Source organism: Neopelma chrysocephalum, unplaced genomic scaffold (assembly GCF_003984885.1).
Source record: "Neopelma chrysocephalum unplaced genomic scaffold, ASM398488v2 Primary Assembly neopelma1_62, whole genome shotgun sequence".
NCBI classification, from domain to species: domain Eukaryota; kingdom Metazoa; phylum Chordata; class Aves; order Passeriformes; family Pipridae; genus Neopelma; species Neopelma chrysocephalum.
This window is the reverse complement of record NW_020897719.1, coordinates 64,709-79,654: the sequence shown is the minus strand read 5'-3', so window position 1 is coordinate 79,654 and position 14,946 is coordinate 64,709. Positions and strand designations below refer to the sequence as shown.

Genomic DNA, 14,946 nt, shown 5'->3' with positions numbered 1-14,946 from the left:
TGACCCATTGGTAGGAGCCATGATGTTCATTATAAATTCTCATCAGGCTGAAAAAAGACACCAGACACATGTCAGAGAACTCTTATGTTTTATTGTACAGTCTCCGTAACTTTGGCAACCAGTCCAATATTTAGACTCAAAAGGTATTGGCTAACACACCCTTAAATTTCCTACAATAGACTTCCACAAGAGTGGAGGTGAACAAACCCTTAATTTTGTACTGTACACTTCAGCGAGTTCTCAGCTCCCACAACAGACAAGCAAAGGTGCTGACTCACAAGCCACAACAAACCAATATTCAAGGGTGTTGGCTTATAAGCCACAAACACCTCCACAAGCTGCCCATTCCCACAACAAACTTCAAAATGGAGAATGGGGTAGGATATGATAGGCGTGCTTTGCCCAGGCAAAGCAAGGGAAGAAGACAAAGAATATCACCAGTCCTCAGATCCCGCGTTGGTGCTGCCACACGGATGGTCCGGAGCTGGGGTAGCAAGAAAAGAAAACAAAAGAGAAAGAGAGACAGAGAAAAGAGAGACAAAAAAGAGAGCAAGGGGGCCCAATCTGCTCCCTTTCGTAGTTCACCTGGTGCAGCCTGCTAGGTAAATTAGACTTCTTGTGCGTTTTGTTCACATGTGCACAGCCTGCCCTTCTCCAGGTGGTGAATTGGGTGGGGGGTACTGAGCATGAGTCTTGGGGTGGAGCAGGGAGTTGGCTCAACACAGCACTGCTGTCATGGCTTTAGAGCCCAAAATCCAATTCCTGATTCCTAGCCCCCCTCCCACATCTCAACTCAGTGTGAGATGGGTTTTCCAGACAAAAACACAAGACTCAATATGGGGGGAAGGGAATTATATTATAAGACTGTACACATAAATAAATAGTATAATACATTACATACAATCTTAACTCTATCTCTACCATGACATATAATATTTACAATGGGCCAAATCTCTTCTCCCTTCCAAATAAAAGTCCAGGAGGGAAGAAGAAGAAAAGACCCCTTCCAGTCTCTGAGCAGCAGGTCTCTCTAGAGCAGCAGTGTCTCTCTCTGTGTCTTTCATGAAGCAGTTGTTGGCTGAATCCTTGCCAATACACACGAGGGAGTCTCCAAGTCTCTCTCAGCCCTCCGTCACCAAACGAAGGGTCTTTCCGTGGGCTGCGTTACCCCAGACAAAGGTTGCTCCACCACGGTCATATCAATGAAGTGCAGAAGCCTTCATGACAGTCTGGTATCTTCAGGGGAGTCAAGCCCCTTTACAGAGCTTCTGTGCTCTGCCTCAAGATGGCTGCTAGCTCCTCTGAAGCTGCAGCGAGGGGGGGGGGCCAAGGTCACCCCACACACACACATTCCTTTGGCCGCCCTGGCTCAGCTCTCAGGACGGTCTGAGCTTCTTAAGCTCCTCTCTGCAGTGCATACTGCACTCCAAGACTCTTTCAAGTGAGTCTGATCATCCTCCTCTCTCTCGGAGGAGTCTCCAGGGAGTTTGGGGAGTTTTGGTTGTTCAATTCTTACCCAAACTCTCTCTCTGTCTCTCTCCATCAGAGATCTCTGTGTCTTCCTGCTCGGCAGCTCTGCTGCTTCTTCTTATCTGCTTGGCTCTTTGCCACTGCTCTTCGGACACTGGTGTCTCTGCTGCTGCTCCGTCTGCCCACTCACGGTGGAGAAAACTCCTTCAGCTTCTCAAGTCACAGACCTCAGTCCAGTCTAACACTGTTTCCAAGTTTCTATGACCCCAGCTGGGGGCTGGGGGGCTGTGGGCCCCCCAGAGGGGCTTCAAGCCCCTTCCTCGTGGCTTTCACAACATGGCCACTCTTCTTCAACAAGTACAACTCCTTTTCCGGTCTAGAGATATGTTTATATTTTGCAGGAGCACTGATTGGGTCAAACCCCAAGGGTCACCACCCCCTGGGGGTTACCACTTTTTTAGTTTCAGGGGGAAAACCTGGTTCAAACCACTACAACTGCCCTTCCTGCAATCACACCTTTCCTGTAGCAATACTCAGAACATTTGAGACAAAACATGCTTAGGTCTGGTCTTCCGTGGGTATCCAGTAGGGATGCATTTTGAGCAATTAATACTATTAGTGCTAGGTTCTTATTTGTATTTATGTAATTGAAGTAATTTCTGCCACCATACATTACTTTTGCGTTTGTAACAGTGAATTCCTCATCTCACTCTGTTCCATCTCTGGAAAGTTTCTGAGTTGGTAACTTCTAAACACTCTTCAGTTTGTCACTGACAGGAGCTCTTAGCGTGACTGCAGAAGCAGCAAACCACAAGATAGCCTTCCGCAGGCTCGACAAGTTATTAAAAAAATGAGCTGCAAACTATAACGTCAATAAGGTGCTAATGTTTTCATGCTGCAGCATGAAGTTAATTTTAAAAAAGACATTCCTGTGCAAAATGTTGTCCTAAAGGGACAGTGGCTTTCATTACCGGTCTGGTTCTTTGGGGAATTACAACCTCAGTGATATTAATTTGCACCAGACAGAAAGTTGCTATACTAGTCATTAGCCCAGATGTTAATTTCCATCTAAATATTGCTCTAATTATGTAAAGAAATTAGTCATTTAGGGGACTCTTGAGTTGTTGGAATCATCAAAGTGTGTGATTTTTAAAACTGTATTTTTTATGTTTGAGACTGTGATGACAAATTTTTATCTGTTTGAGCTCAGGTGCTTTCAGTTTTGTGTAGAAGAAACTAAAGGCTGTTTCCTTGATGCCCACACACAGCTCTCAAGATACCTACAGGGGTCCTGTGCTGACACCAGTAGGTTTCCGTCCCAGGCGTAGGTTACGAGGTGGAGTCCATTACCAGTGTGAGGCTGAATTTACCGACATACGGACAGAAGATTAGCCAGGACTGCTGTAGCCAATGGTTGGCTTCAGAAAACACCAGCCTCCCCTGCAGAAACCAGGGCAGCTTGGGATTTTGGAGCAAGCAGAGCTGCTTTAAGCAACTTGAGGCCACACAGGGTCTGCCCCTGTGGAGGGGTCATCCTTAGGTAGTCTGGAGCCGTCTGTCTCGCTCAAAAAGGGCTTTAAGGAAGCAGATTAAAGCACTAGGCTTTGACGTTGGGTAAAACATCAGCTTTTCACTAGGTCTGCTCATTTGTCACGTAAAAGAAGTCCCATAACCCAGTTATGCAGAGTATCCCTACTCATGCACAGGGTAATTTTGTCTTCCTTTCTTTGCCACTGCAGATATTAAAGGCACTCCCATTTACTTTTCCTTTATCACACTGGTTCCTCGGACCTTTGATTATTCATTTTATTTTTGGAGGTCTTCATTGGCTGGCCTCCATCCCACTCCCCAGGAATGCAGGAGCCCTTACAGCAAGAGGCAGAGAGGTCCCTCTCCCAGCAACAGTTGTTGTAACATTTGAGTATGCGGTTATGTTTTCTGCAGCTTGTGAAGCAAGCCAGATGTTTCTCACTTGGGTCACAGGTTGATTATCTTTCTTTGTAAGGGGCACATTACAACTACTGCCTGAAGTCTGCCTTAGTTCAGCTGATCTCTGTCAGCTCTGCTCAGAATGAGCACTGTGAAAATGCAAAAAATGGAGTTTATGAAAACAAAATGAGCAGATAAACCAGTGGAATCTGGTAGCTGTTCTTCTTCCCTCCACAGAGTGCGAGCCCATAGAAGCTATTGCCAAGTTTGACTACGTGGGAAGATCTGCACGAGAACTCTCTTTCAAGAAAGGAGCTTCCCTTCTGCTCTATCACCGAGCATCTGAAGACTGGTGGGAAGGAAGGCACAATGGAATTGATGGTCTTGTCCCTCACCAGTACATAGTGGTGCAGGATATGTAAGTAATGTCTGGTGTGACTAGGTTCTTGGTGGGATGTAAAATCTGAAGCATTTAGCAGTGTTTTCCAAATGGGTCAGTGGTGTGAAGGCTCAGATAGATTAAACATTTGCCTTCTAGGCAAGATGCCTCTGTCTTTATTGCCCTGAATTGACAGCTCAATCAAAAACTACTACTAGGCTAAGCTACTTTTATGGATATGTTCCCAGTATAAGAGACAGATGCTGCTGCACCTATTTTATTTTTAGTATCTCTTTGTAGCAATTGCTGACTTCAGAATAGCAAAAGCTGGAGAAATGCAACCTTGAACTCTTGTTTTACAGTAATAAGCATGTGTTTTGCCAAGGATGACGAAGTTCTTCTTTACAGAAAGGTTGCACTCAAAGTGTAAAGAGCTCAGTAAACAGGATTATAAGTAATTTTGGGAGACATACAAGGGCTTAGTGCATTGTAACGTGCCTGCCTGTAACGTGCCTAAGGGAATTAAAAGCTGGAAGTACCAAGGTGCTCTGTCACGCTTCAGTCACTGACTTCTCATCTCATCATGTGTGTTCTCTTCAGGGATGATACTTTCTCAGATACACTGAGCCAAAAAGCAGACAGTGAGGCCAGCAGTGGACCCATAACTGAGGATAAGTCATCATCAAAGGACATGAACTCTCCTACTGACCGTCACTCTGATGTTTATTTAGGAAGGTAAGCTTCAGCATAACATGTTTCAGTAGTATTGCTCACGGCTCAGGTAACACGTGCTCCTCCACGTGTTTATGGTGGATCGCTACAAGTTGTCCTATAACCACTTCTTCATTGGTGCAGGCAAAGAAAGAGATCAGAACCTCCACCTCCTCTAAGACGCCCCGGCAGGAGCAGTGACAGCCACTGCCCAGTACACCCACCTCACCCTCTCTCCAACTCAACCTTGGAGCTGGGTTCCCCCAGCCTGGCAGCTCACTGCAGTTCCAGAGCCCTCCTTCAAAATCGCAACCTCAATGCCGACAGCCCTGAAAGGCGACGCAGGCCTGGACACGGCAGTCTCACTAACATCAGCAGGCACGATTCTCTGAAGAAGATCGATAGCCCTCCAATTAGAAGGTCTACATCATCTGGTCAGTACACAGGTTTCAATGACCATAAACCACTGGACCCAGAGTCAATAGCTCAGGTTTGTGTCTTTCATTCTTTATGTCACTGTTTGATTTTCTGAGGAGCAAATCTCATTGAGTAGCACAGAGCACATGCACTGGTAGGAAGGTGTGTGCAGGGGAATATCTTACTTAGCTTTCAAAACAGAGTGTGTGTGAAAGAAGATGCATTAAGCAATCCTGAATAGAAGAAGCACGAGGGGGAGTAAAGATTGCAGAAGCAATAAAAAGAAATTGTTTCCCATTATACTGTAATGAAATTACCTGTGCCACACAGAATACTAAGACAGTGTATGATTACAACACTGTGTAGATCGCTGTGTGCTGTTGAAGGCTGGTCTATTCTGTCTTGCATGTAATTAGTGTTCAGTTATTTCTCAGTATTGTGGTAAGCAGAAAAGTGCTCTGACTGGCTAGTAGTGACCATTACCATTCAAAGCCCTGACTGACTGTCCAGCTTCCTGTGGATTTTACATAGTTTTCATATAGTTCATATATAGTTCATACTGTATGCTATTTTGGTGCCTGTAGTAGAACATAATATGCAAGGTGTCACACTTGTGTAAATCGTGGGCCATCTTATCCCTGTGTGAACACTCACCATTCTTATTCCTAGCGGTGGAGAGGTGAGAAGGATAGAATAGGGAGCACCCCAATCATCAGATTGGTCTGTTGTACTGAGCTAGTGACAGTTCTGGAGGAAATACATACCTCTGTCTTCAGAACTCACATTTTGTCTAGGTAGGATAACATGATTACTAGGGGCACCCTGAGGGTGCAGTATGATTGCAAACACATTTTACAATAATGCTGACATTCATATTTTAAAATTCAATGTACTGGTAATTCTTGCTTTCAAACTCTGCTTCCAGCAAGGAATAGAAGGAACTGTCATGCTTAGTCAGAAAACTGAACCATGTGTTAGGGTTAGAAACTGTAAATGTTGTTATTGTTTTATTTTATTATAAGTTATTTTTTTACTTTCCTGGAACTACATACAGTGGTGTTTGACTTACACTATCTGGTTTTTTATGCCTAGACTACTAATTTAGCAGTGAGAGAACCCAAACTTTGATTGAACTGTGTGAAAGTCACCACGAGCAGACAGGGAACACCAGATATTTTAACCTTAGTTGTATCTCAGTACCACCAAAAAGCAGTAAACCAGTGTCTTGGTGCATTCTTTTAGCATTCATGCCAGAAATCCTGATGAAAAAAATAGTTTTTCTTAGGCATGCATACTGAACAATATCTTGAAGTTTTTTCTGTTTAAAATTTAGCTCGTTGAAACTAAGGGAAACAAGAGCCGATAGGCACACAAGCTTTATTTTCTTAGAAAATCAGGTTTTATAATCCATGTGAGAGAATACAGATCCTGAACACCTGAAGCATTAGATGAGAGGAGCAGTTAGCTAAGAGTTAGCGAATGGACTAGAATCTTTACAGCTGTCAGTACCCAAGAGATGACAAAAATCTTCACCACTAAAACACTGCTAAGCAAATATTCATTGCCCTGACAGTCACTTAAAAAATGGCTTCCAGGTTTTAATATTTTTTTTATTCTCTCATGTAAACAGGTTAAATATTTATAATGTCCACCCAAAACTGCCGTCTTGTCAGTTGTGGTGTCTTTTAAAGAAGTCTGGTGGAAATTGGTTTTAGCACTATAATAATTATTAGAGGATGATTGGCAAATTAATTCATGCATTTTCCGCCCCCTCCCCTTGCTCCTCTGGGGCTCTGCATTCAGTAGCAATTGCAATGATGTGCCACTCTCTCTGTGCTCTGACCCAGGACATCGAGGAGACGATGAACACAGCACTGAACGAGCTCCGTGAGCTGGAGAGGCAGAGCTCAGCAAAACACGCCCCTGATGTCGTGTTGGACACCTTGGAACAAATGAAAAACACCCCCATCCCTGCCACCTCCACGGAGTCGCTCAGCCCTCTCCACAGCGTTGTTTTAAGGAGCTCCGAACCTCAGATCCGCCGTAGCACTAGTTCTTCCAGTGACACCATGAGTACTTTCAAGCCCATGGTGGCCCCTAGAATGGGAGTGCAGCTGAAACCTCCTGCTCTTAGGCCAAAACCTATTGTTCTTCCAAAAACAAATCCTAGCATAGGACCTTCCCCTCCTTCCCAGGGTCCAGCTGACAAATCTTGCACAATGTAGACAGCTCAGCCACCCATGGTGCCCAGCTGTGGTATGCTAGTGAAAGAGATGGATTAACAATAGAAGTCAGGGCTCCATAACATCATTTGTTCATGTTTGTAACTGGAGAGGCTTTGTTTTTCAGTGTTTTTGAATGTACTGTATGAAAGTAGCTACATTAACATGGGCATTTGTATTTTGTATGGTTTCAATTAAAAGAAAAACTGGACAACTGTGCATAGTTTTAAAAAACAAACATAGACTTACTTGAAAACTTGATGCTGCACCATTTGTAATAAAACCAACACAGATCACAAACAGCTTGCCACGTTGTACCATACTTCACAGTCTTACTGTAGCTATATAATAACAGATCCTGCACAAAACTAAGGGATGGGGGAGGTTCAGGAGAGGTGGGGCCTCTCATTTCTGGGTCACCAAATCTCAAGCAGGTTAGTAAGAACTGAAATCTAGCACGTGAGGATTAAGTGTCTGTATGGAATGTCTAAGTCATCTCAGGCCACATTTCTTAAATTTAAGACACACCAAAAAAAAAAAATCACCAAACCCTCACAACTCGTAATTGGCACCGAGTTTTATCTTTCTTGTTGGCAGTCTCACTATAGAGGCAAGCACTGGATGGAGCTGGAGTTCACATGGCTCTCACCGATACAAAGCAGCATTCCAGGACACAGCTGAAGCACATCTCCAGGATATTTCTAGAAAACAACTTTTGCTGCCCTCTGTAATAGTGTACCTTTTCCCATGAAGCTAGACCTTCATTCCCTGATAGCCACATTTTTCATGAAAGCTAAATTCATTTCAAGTTCATAGTTAAGCAAGCCAGGCTCTGGGGAGTGCACGAACCTGTTGGTCCATTAGGCAGGCTGATAGGCGATTAAAAGGATCAACTACACAGTAATTCAGAAAACTGTCCCACTGACTTTATTGCTCAATGTCCAATTAAAGACACGATTTGAGTTGTAATAGTCAGAGTTTCGAGCTGACCCAGCTGCGATGACTGCCTTGCACGGTGCAGTTGTGCTGATGGCAGCAAGGCAGGAACCCTGAAGAGGGACTACATCGTGCCAGTAGTGCAGGGGTCACTCACAGGACAGCTGAGTTTGTACCGCCTAGATTCAAGCTGACTAAAGTTTTCCATAACCTCTTTCCCCTCCCCTTCCCCTTTTTCTTAAATGACAGAAATCAATACCTTTCTTAGGTCTGCGTGAGTGACAGCTGTCAACTTTGCTTAGCGCTCTGTTAAACTTTGTTAGGCGTGAACTAAACATACAGCTCTTTTGCACATTGCAACAGTAAGCCATAATATTATTTCTGTGAATATATTTTCCAATATCCAATCCATAAAATAAGTTTCAGTGAAGAAAATGGGGAAAAAAAATCACATGTGGTCCACCTACAGGAGTACAACTGAATGTAATTAAGATCTGTCTTTCCACATATTCTGTAAGATCTCACTGTTGGAAAGCTTGAAGTTGTACCACTCACTATACATTAACAATTGAGTTTGGGGGGAGAAGAGTAGTGACAAACTTTGATAGACATAATTGCTGAGGTGACAGAAGTTAATTTCCTGTTGTTATTTAGGAGCATCTTATTCCTACTCTGATTTACACCCTCTAGACAGATGATGCAATACGAAGCCCCAGGTGTGAAAAGTACCCCATGAACCTCTGAGTCTCAAACTGCTGCTGGTATTTGCAAACCCTTTTCAACCGAGCCACAGACTTCACACATATCTAGGTTAAAGGCTAAGTCTTAAGCCACCAGAGTGGGCTGTGCAGCATCAGTCAGTGAACCTCCATCCTTCTCGACTGTACTGCCTAGTCCTAACACCAGGGCCAGAACCAAAGCCAGGCCAGCTGCAGACCACTCTAGTCTGTAGGGTCTGCTCACTTGGTTGGGACCAGAGATATTTTCAAGTATTTTCCCAGTTTACTAGACTCAGTGGAACAAAACTGGAATTTCAGCTTTCATTTACATGCAGTTTTAGTCTAGCATTTTTAAATTAACCCACCTGGCACAATTGAGATGGATACCTGTATCTTTAAATTGCATAGGGAATTTTATATGTTTAAATAACTATACTGGACTCCATAATGCTTATATTAGAAATTGTTTAGCAAAAGAAAATATTAGAAACAGTGCATTTAGTGAATGCATCCACTTAGTGCATTCACACAGTTAAATGTGTAGTTCGATGGTTATTATAGATACTTTAAAGTATAGTAAGTGGATATGTAACAGGAAAGACTGCTACAACTACAGGCGTACTAAAGGGTAACTCCTGCACACCTAATCCAGTCAGTATTGTCCTTTACTGTCAAGTTTGATGAATTGCAGTACTGGTAGCTTCCTGCTTGTTGACTGTTACCTACTTGTGTCAATGTACATCTGTAGTATGTACATGTGAAAGTGCCTTTAAATTTTAGAGGAGCTTTAGCTTTGCTCTTGTACTGTTGCATTTCCATTGCATCCTTTCCTGTTTCTGTATGGCTGCATTCCCATTGCATTCCTTCCACTCTTGAAGAACAAATAAAAACATGAAAAAATCACGGTTCTCAAAGAGAAATGTACTGTTAATCTGTTGTGACAATGCACTTTTATGTATAGTACTGTACATTTTTGGCATGTACCATTACAAGCTTCAGTATACATTCAAGTTTGTTCCTCATAGTGTATCTTTATAATAAAGAAAATAGTTCTGTCTGTATAGTGTTGCTGCCATGTCTTCCAACATGGATTGCCTGTCTACCTTTACCTCCCACATAAGGGGACAAAAGCAACCCCCAGCTACCAACACCCCACACTGCATCAAGTCACATCACCCTCTTGGCTGAAGAAGCATTTGTTCCCAGGCAGGCTCCTACCTAATTTGCTTTAAGTTGCTCCTACACCATTGCTTTAAGCTCACTCAAGTCCTTCTGTACCTGAAGAGCCCACACAAGGAGCCACCAACCTCACAGTTCTGCCTGAGCACCCATCAAGAGCAGCCAATCCCACTCCCACTGGCTGCAGGAACACCCTGCCACCCACTTAGCCAGCACCCTGCCACTCCCTCTCCTACTCCCTGCAGGAAAAATGGAGTGCAAAAGCCAATCCAGCGTACATATTTTAAAAACAGAATGAAAATAATAAAAAAAGTCTACCTGGGGACATTTCTTATGGCAGCAGAAGAGATGGCACAGTGGGGTCAGAGGGGAGTGCCACAGGTCAAGATTATCTTCAGTGACCTTATGTCCAAGAAATAGTGGCAATATACACACACCCTCCCAGCTGGCTCCAGGAACCAGGGGGTCTGTGACTGTCAGGCTGATGGATGCATAAGAGATATTCAGATGCTGGAAAGGACTATTCCTGGGCTTGGACTGCAGCTGCCCAGACTGGCTCACCATGCTTCCCAACTTACATGTGTTTAGGGGGAGAAGAGCTATTCGGAAATGCATTTTCAATCCTTGCTTAAAAAAAAAGTCATCTTTGGTTGTTGTTGAGGGTGACCATCTCTCTGAAGGAAAAGGAAACGGATGCCCCATCCCTGGAAGTGTTCAAGACCAGGTTGGATGGAGCTTTGAGCAATCTGATCTAGTGGAAGGTGTCCCTGCCCATGGCACGGAGGTTGGAACTGGATGATATTGAGGGTCCCTTCCAACACAAACCATTCTACGATTCTATGTCAGGCAGTGTAGGGTGGTATGGAGGAAGGGGCACAGCAGCCACCCGAGTCAGAGCAGGGCTTTCATTCTTCATGCTGAGAAAGCTGCCATAATGTGACTCCTCATCGATCAGTGGCTGGTGGCAGCCTTTGTGCCATAGTGTCCAGTGTAATACTTTAAGTATTTCTTCTTGGCCCCTACTGCACAAAAGCTGACTAAGGCATGCAAAGGTCATTCCTCATTCAAGATCCTGCACAGCTCAGAGGATGCATAATCAAATTTTCAGTCAGATCATACACTGATGAGGGGAGGGCCTTATATGATGGCTTTGAATCTGTTTTACAATAAACAAGAAAACACAAGAAGAGGGGTCTCTTCCTGTTTTGTAATGAGAAGTTTTGGTGTTGCACTGTGCTGACTTGCTATGTTCCTTCCAGTTTTTGTGGTGGAACGAAGTTCAGTTCTCACAGAGAAAGCCAAAGCTTTTGGCAGGCGATGGGGGAACAGCTGAGTCTATTCACACTCAAAAAGCAAAGGGGTGATGAGCTGTTTTGCTGAGAAAAGTGTGTTAGCTGAACAGAAAATGAGCAGCACTAGCAGCAGAGTGTTTAGCTCTCGGGCCACTGCTGCAAATCATTGTTTCAAGCCACATGCAGCTCCTGAACGTGGCACCGCCCCAGCCTGTACAAGCGCCTCCCCAACCAGCATAAAGAAAACACAGAGGATCCACCCAGTTTTAAGTTCTCCTTGGTAGAGACTCATTGTTTGTTACTTACTCTGTGGCTCACGTGGACTCACTCTGACCAGAAGGATCTGCGGTCACTCTGTTCAGTCACTGGTACCCCATGAGACAAGTTTTGAATTTGGTCTGGGTGGAACTGATACATTGGGAGCAACTGAAATCAGGAAAGTATTAACTAGTGATGCTACTTGATGAAAGTACCATTCTTGTAGGTAGGAATATTGCTTTTTCCATGAACTCGGCTTGCGAAGGAAAAAAAACCTCACTATAATATGTGAAAGCCCAAAGAGATCAACAGCTTAGCATCTTAAAATCCAGTTAGCTAAAACAGCTGAATTACTGTTTAAAAAAAAAACAAACTAACCACTAGTTCAGACACGCCACTGTAACTGCAGCTACTCCCTGTCTTTGTGTTTTACACAAGGGCATTTGCAGATCACACAGCTGGCAGCACCACCCTCACTATGGCTCCAGCAGACCCAGCATGAAGAAGTTTTCCTGCTGGGGAGCCACGATGGCAGAACCCTTATGACTCAGAGGTGCCACTCTCTCTGCCACAGTGCCATTGCAGCAGTCTCGGTCTTAACCCTGGTTCCCACCACCCCTCAGCCCTCCTCCTGGCACACAGTGCCGCTGGATACCCACCTCTCCCTTGCCCCAGCAGGGCTGTAGCCCTAGCAATGTTTTGGCTCCTCTCCTCCAGCTATCCCACTGATCAAGGCCAAAACCAGTGGAAAGGAAAACAGAAAATGGCAGGTGTCAGAGCAGCCCACCTGATGCAACGTCCCCACCAGATGGGAGAACAAAATTTGTGCAGTGGCACTAAGCCGGACTCAAGGGAGAGAAGGCTCTGTATTCCCTCACCTTCTCATGCAGGCAGCAGATATGGCAAGAGTCAACAGGCCCATGGGCTGGAAGGTGACACACAGAATTTGATACTGACTGAGGGATTAAATAGAATTAAATAACATGAACTGGGTCTGGCTGAATTGGACAGGTCAGCGAGTTTTCTCTCACCTTTCTCAACACATATTATATGCAAATGAAAAATGCGGGAATACATTTTTTACTGTGCCTCTGCAGTCAGCTGGGCCTCTGCCCCATGGCTGCAAAAGTATGGTGCATCCTGTGTTGATCTCTTCTGCCATGTAACAAGTGACTGGGCAGAAGGAAATGGCCTCAAGTTGTGCCAGGGAGGTTTCGATTGCATATTAGAAAAATTTTCTTCACCAAAAACGTTGTCAAGCACTGGAACAAGCTGCTCAGGGAAGTGGTTGAGTCACCATCCCTGGAGATATTTAAGAGCTGTGTAGATGTGGTGCTCAGAGACATAGTTTAGTGGTGGGCTTGGCAGTGCTGGGTTAACAGTTGGACTCAGTGATCTGAAAGGTCTTTTCCAACCTAAACAGTTCTGTGATTCTGTGATCCCCAGTTGTGTCACTGCCATATTCCAGCAGGGTTAGGCTACACCGATAACCACAGACACCCGAGAGCAGCTTTCTGATCCCGGGTTGGAGATTGTGAGTTTCTCTTTCTTTAATTAACAAACTGCATTGATTTTTTTTTCGAAGTAGCATAGTAATGGAATAAGAATGCAAAGTACAAAGCAAAACAAATTCAGTTGTAAAATGTAGGCAAGTTGTGCTGTACAAAGTAGGTCAAACACTTGTGGGACTGAAATCAATAGTAGCTGCACTCAGTGCAGCAGCGTGGATAAACCAAAACCAAACCCTGTCTGTTCTTATTTCCATAGAGCACATCATTCCTCCCTTAATATCTGCCACGTGCCTTTTCAGTAGTGTACACTGACATCTATAAACACTGACCAAACAACATAAAACAGTGATTTACATTTATTTGAATGAATTATGCTCCAGGAGGGAGAAATCACTGAGCCCAGCACTCTCTGAAGGGGAATGAGACACTCATTGAAATGGTCAGGCTTTTGGCAGTGACTTTTTCCTTGCAATGAAATGGCATTAACCTGGAGGTTGTTACCAGAATCATGAATAGAGAATTTAAATGTGCTAACAGTGGAAAAGGCCTAAAATCCTTCACAACTTTGACCTAGAACTGCTGAGTACCTTGAAACAACTCACTGCAACACATATTTTAATTGGGGTTTTTCCTGCCTACAATGTTTTCAGAGAGATACTTTACAGTGGCACATCAGCACCCATGGTAACCAGCACGGTTACCTGAATACAACAGGATTACCAACCAATAATCACAGGTTTAAGCGGAATTTCACTTGCACAATTTTCTCAGCTCTTTTAAGTGGGGTGTTTTTCCCGAATGCTACCACAAGAATGGGTCAAAAATTAATTTCAGACCATTTTTTAATTTGTCATACACATCGCAAGGCTTATTTTATAGCTAAGTCAAAGCTGTTCTGAACAAAATTGATTCACATACAAGGTTACAATTGGGGATAGAAACATGGCTAATCTGGGGCTGTCAAATCACATAGTTAATTCTGAATTCTCCTCCCTTTCCCTTCCAAAATTACAAATTAAAAACATGTATGCACATATCATTTCTTGAAAGCAGTGAGCTGGGGAGGTTGCAAAATTCCTGCTGCATGTTTTATTTCTGGTTAAGAAAACACAGTAATGTGGTCTGTGTTGGAGGCGGAAGCTGTCCCACCCCGCACGGTGACGGGCAGCCCTGTTGGAGGGACCCCCATTTTCACACACCCACAGGACCACCCTTGTGCACCCCCAGGCTGGCAGCACAGCAGGTCTTGCCCTTCCTCCAGCCAGACCCCGGGCAAGGTGTGCCTTGGTGCTTTCATTACACCTCAATCCTTCAAAATGTTCCCAGTATTAAAAATTAACTTTTTCAAACACTGGAAGTTTAGGAATAATATAATTTCTTATGTACTGTAGGTCTAAGTGCCATTTGTATCTCTCTACATCCGTGAGTTGCACACGTGAAAATATGCTCAGTGAAGCAGCAGCTGATTTACAAGCTTTTGTGTAGAAACTTGAATTTCTTCTGTACCTGCATTGTAATATTGGGTCTCTGGTTTGGCCTCTGTAGAAAAACCTTGATTTTCTGTTTAGGTGCCATGAGTTTGGGTGTTTTCTGTTTCATTGTTTTTACCTTTTCCTATTTTGGAGGCATACCAGCAGGCTCTGGTATTTCAGTGCAAGTTTTCTGTGCACTGCAGTTCCATCTCAAGTACCAGGTACATTTATTATTACCCTAAGGTAAACTCAATTTTTCCAGAGATCCATTAGCAATGCTAGTCATAGAATAATCCAGTTATGCTTAATGTGCTTTTCGTTCTTAGTTAAATAAAATCAATGGGAAGGCAATTACTGCAGAGAATTTAACTTTTCCCCAGTATTGCCCTTTCTTGGTGAAAAAATAGAGAGTATTGCTCAGGCCTTACAAATTTCCCAGCAGCTGCCGACT

At 43.9% G+C, this 14,946-nt stretch overlaps 1 protein-coding gene across 2 annotated transcripts in view; it reads left to right on the top strand.

The window, feature by feature from the left end:
* The window catches only part of SRGAP1 (SLIT-ROBO Rho GTPase activating protein 1), a 147,750-nt gene extending 137,907 nt beyond the window's left edge, over positions 1 to 9,843 (top strand). For both annotated transcript variants that reach the window (XM_027682219.1, XM_027682218.1), the window contains exons 19-22: positions 3,637 to 3,817; positions 4,379 to 4,513; positions 4,634 to 4,979; positions 6,754 to 9,843. In XM_027682219.1, coding sequence (XP_027538020.1) covers positions 3,637 to 3,817; positions 4,379 to 4,513; positions 4,634 to 4,979; positions 6,754 to 7,131 — 1,040 coding nt within the window. In that variant the 3' untranslated portion in view covers positions 7,132 to 9,843. The remainder of the gene's footprint in view (positions 1 to 3,636; positions 3,818 to 4,378; positions 4,514 to 4,633; positions 4,980 to 6,753) is intronic.
* The last annotated feature ends 5,103 nt before the right edge of the window (positions 9,844 to 14,946 follow it).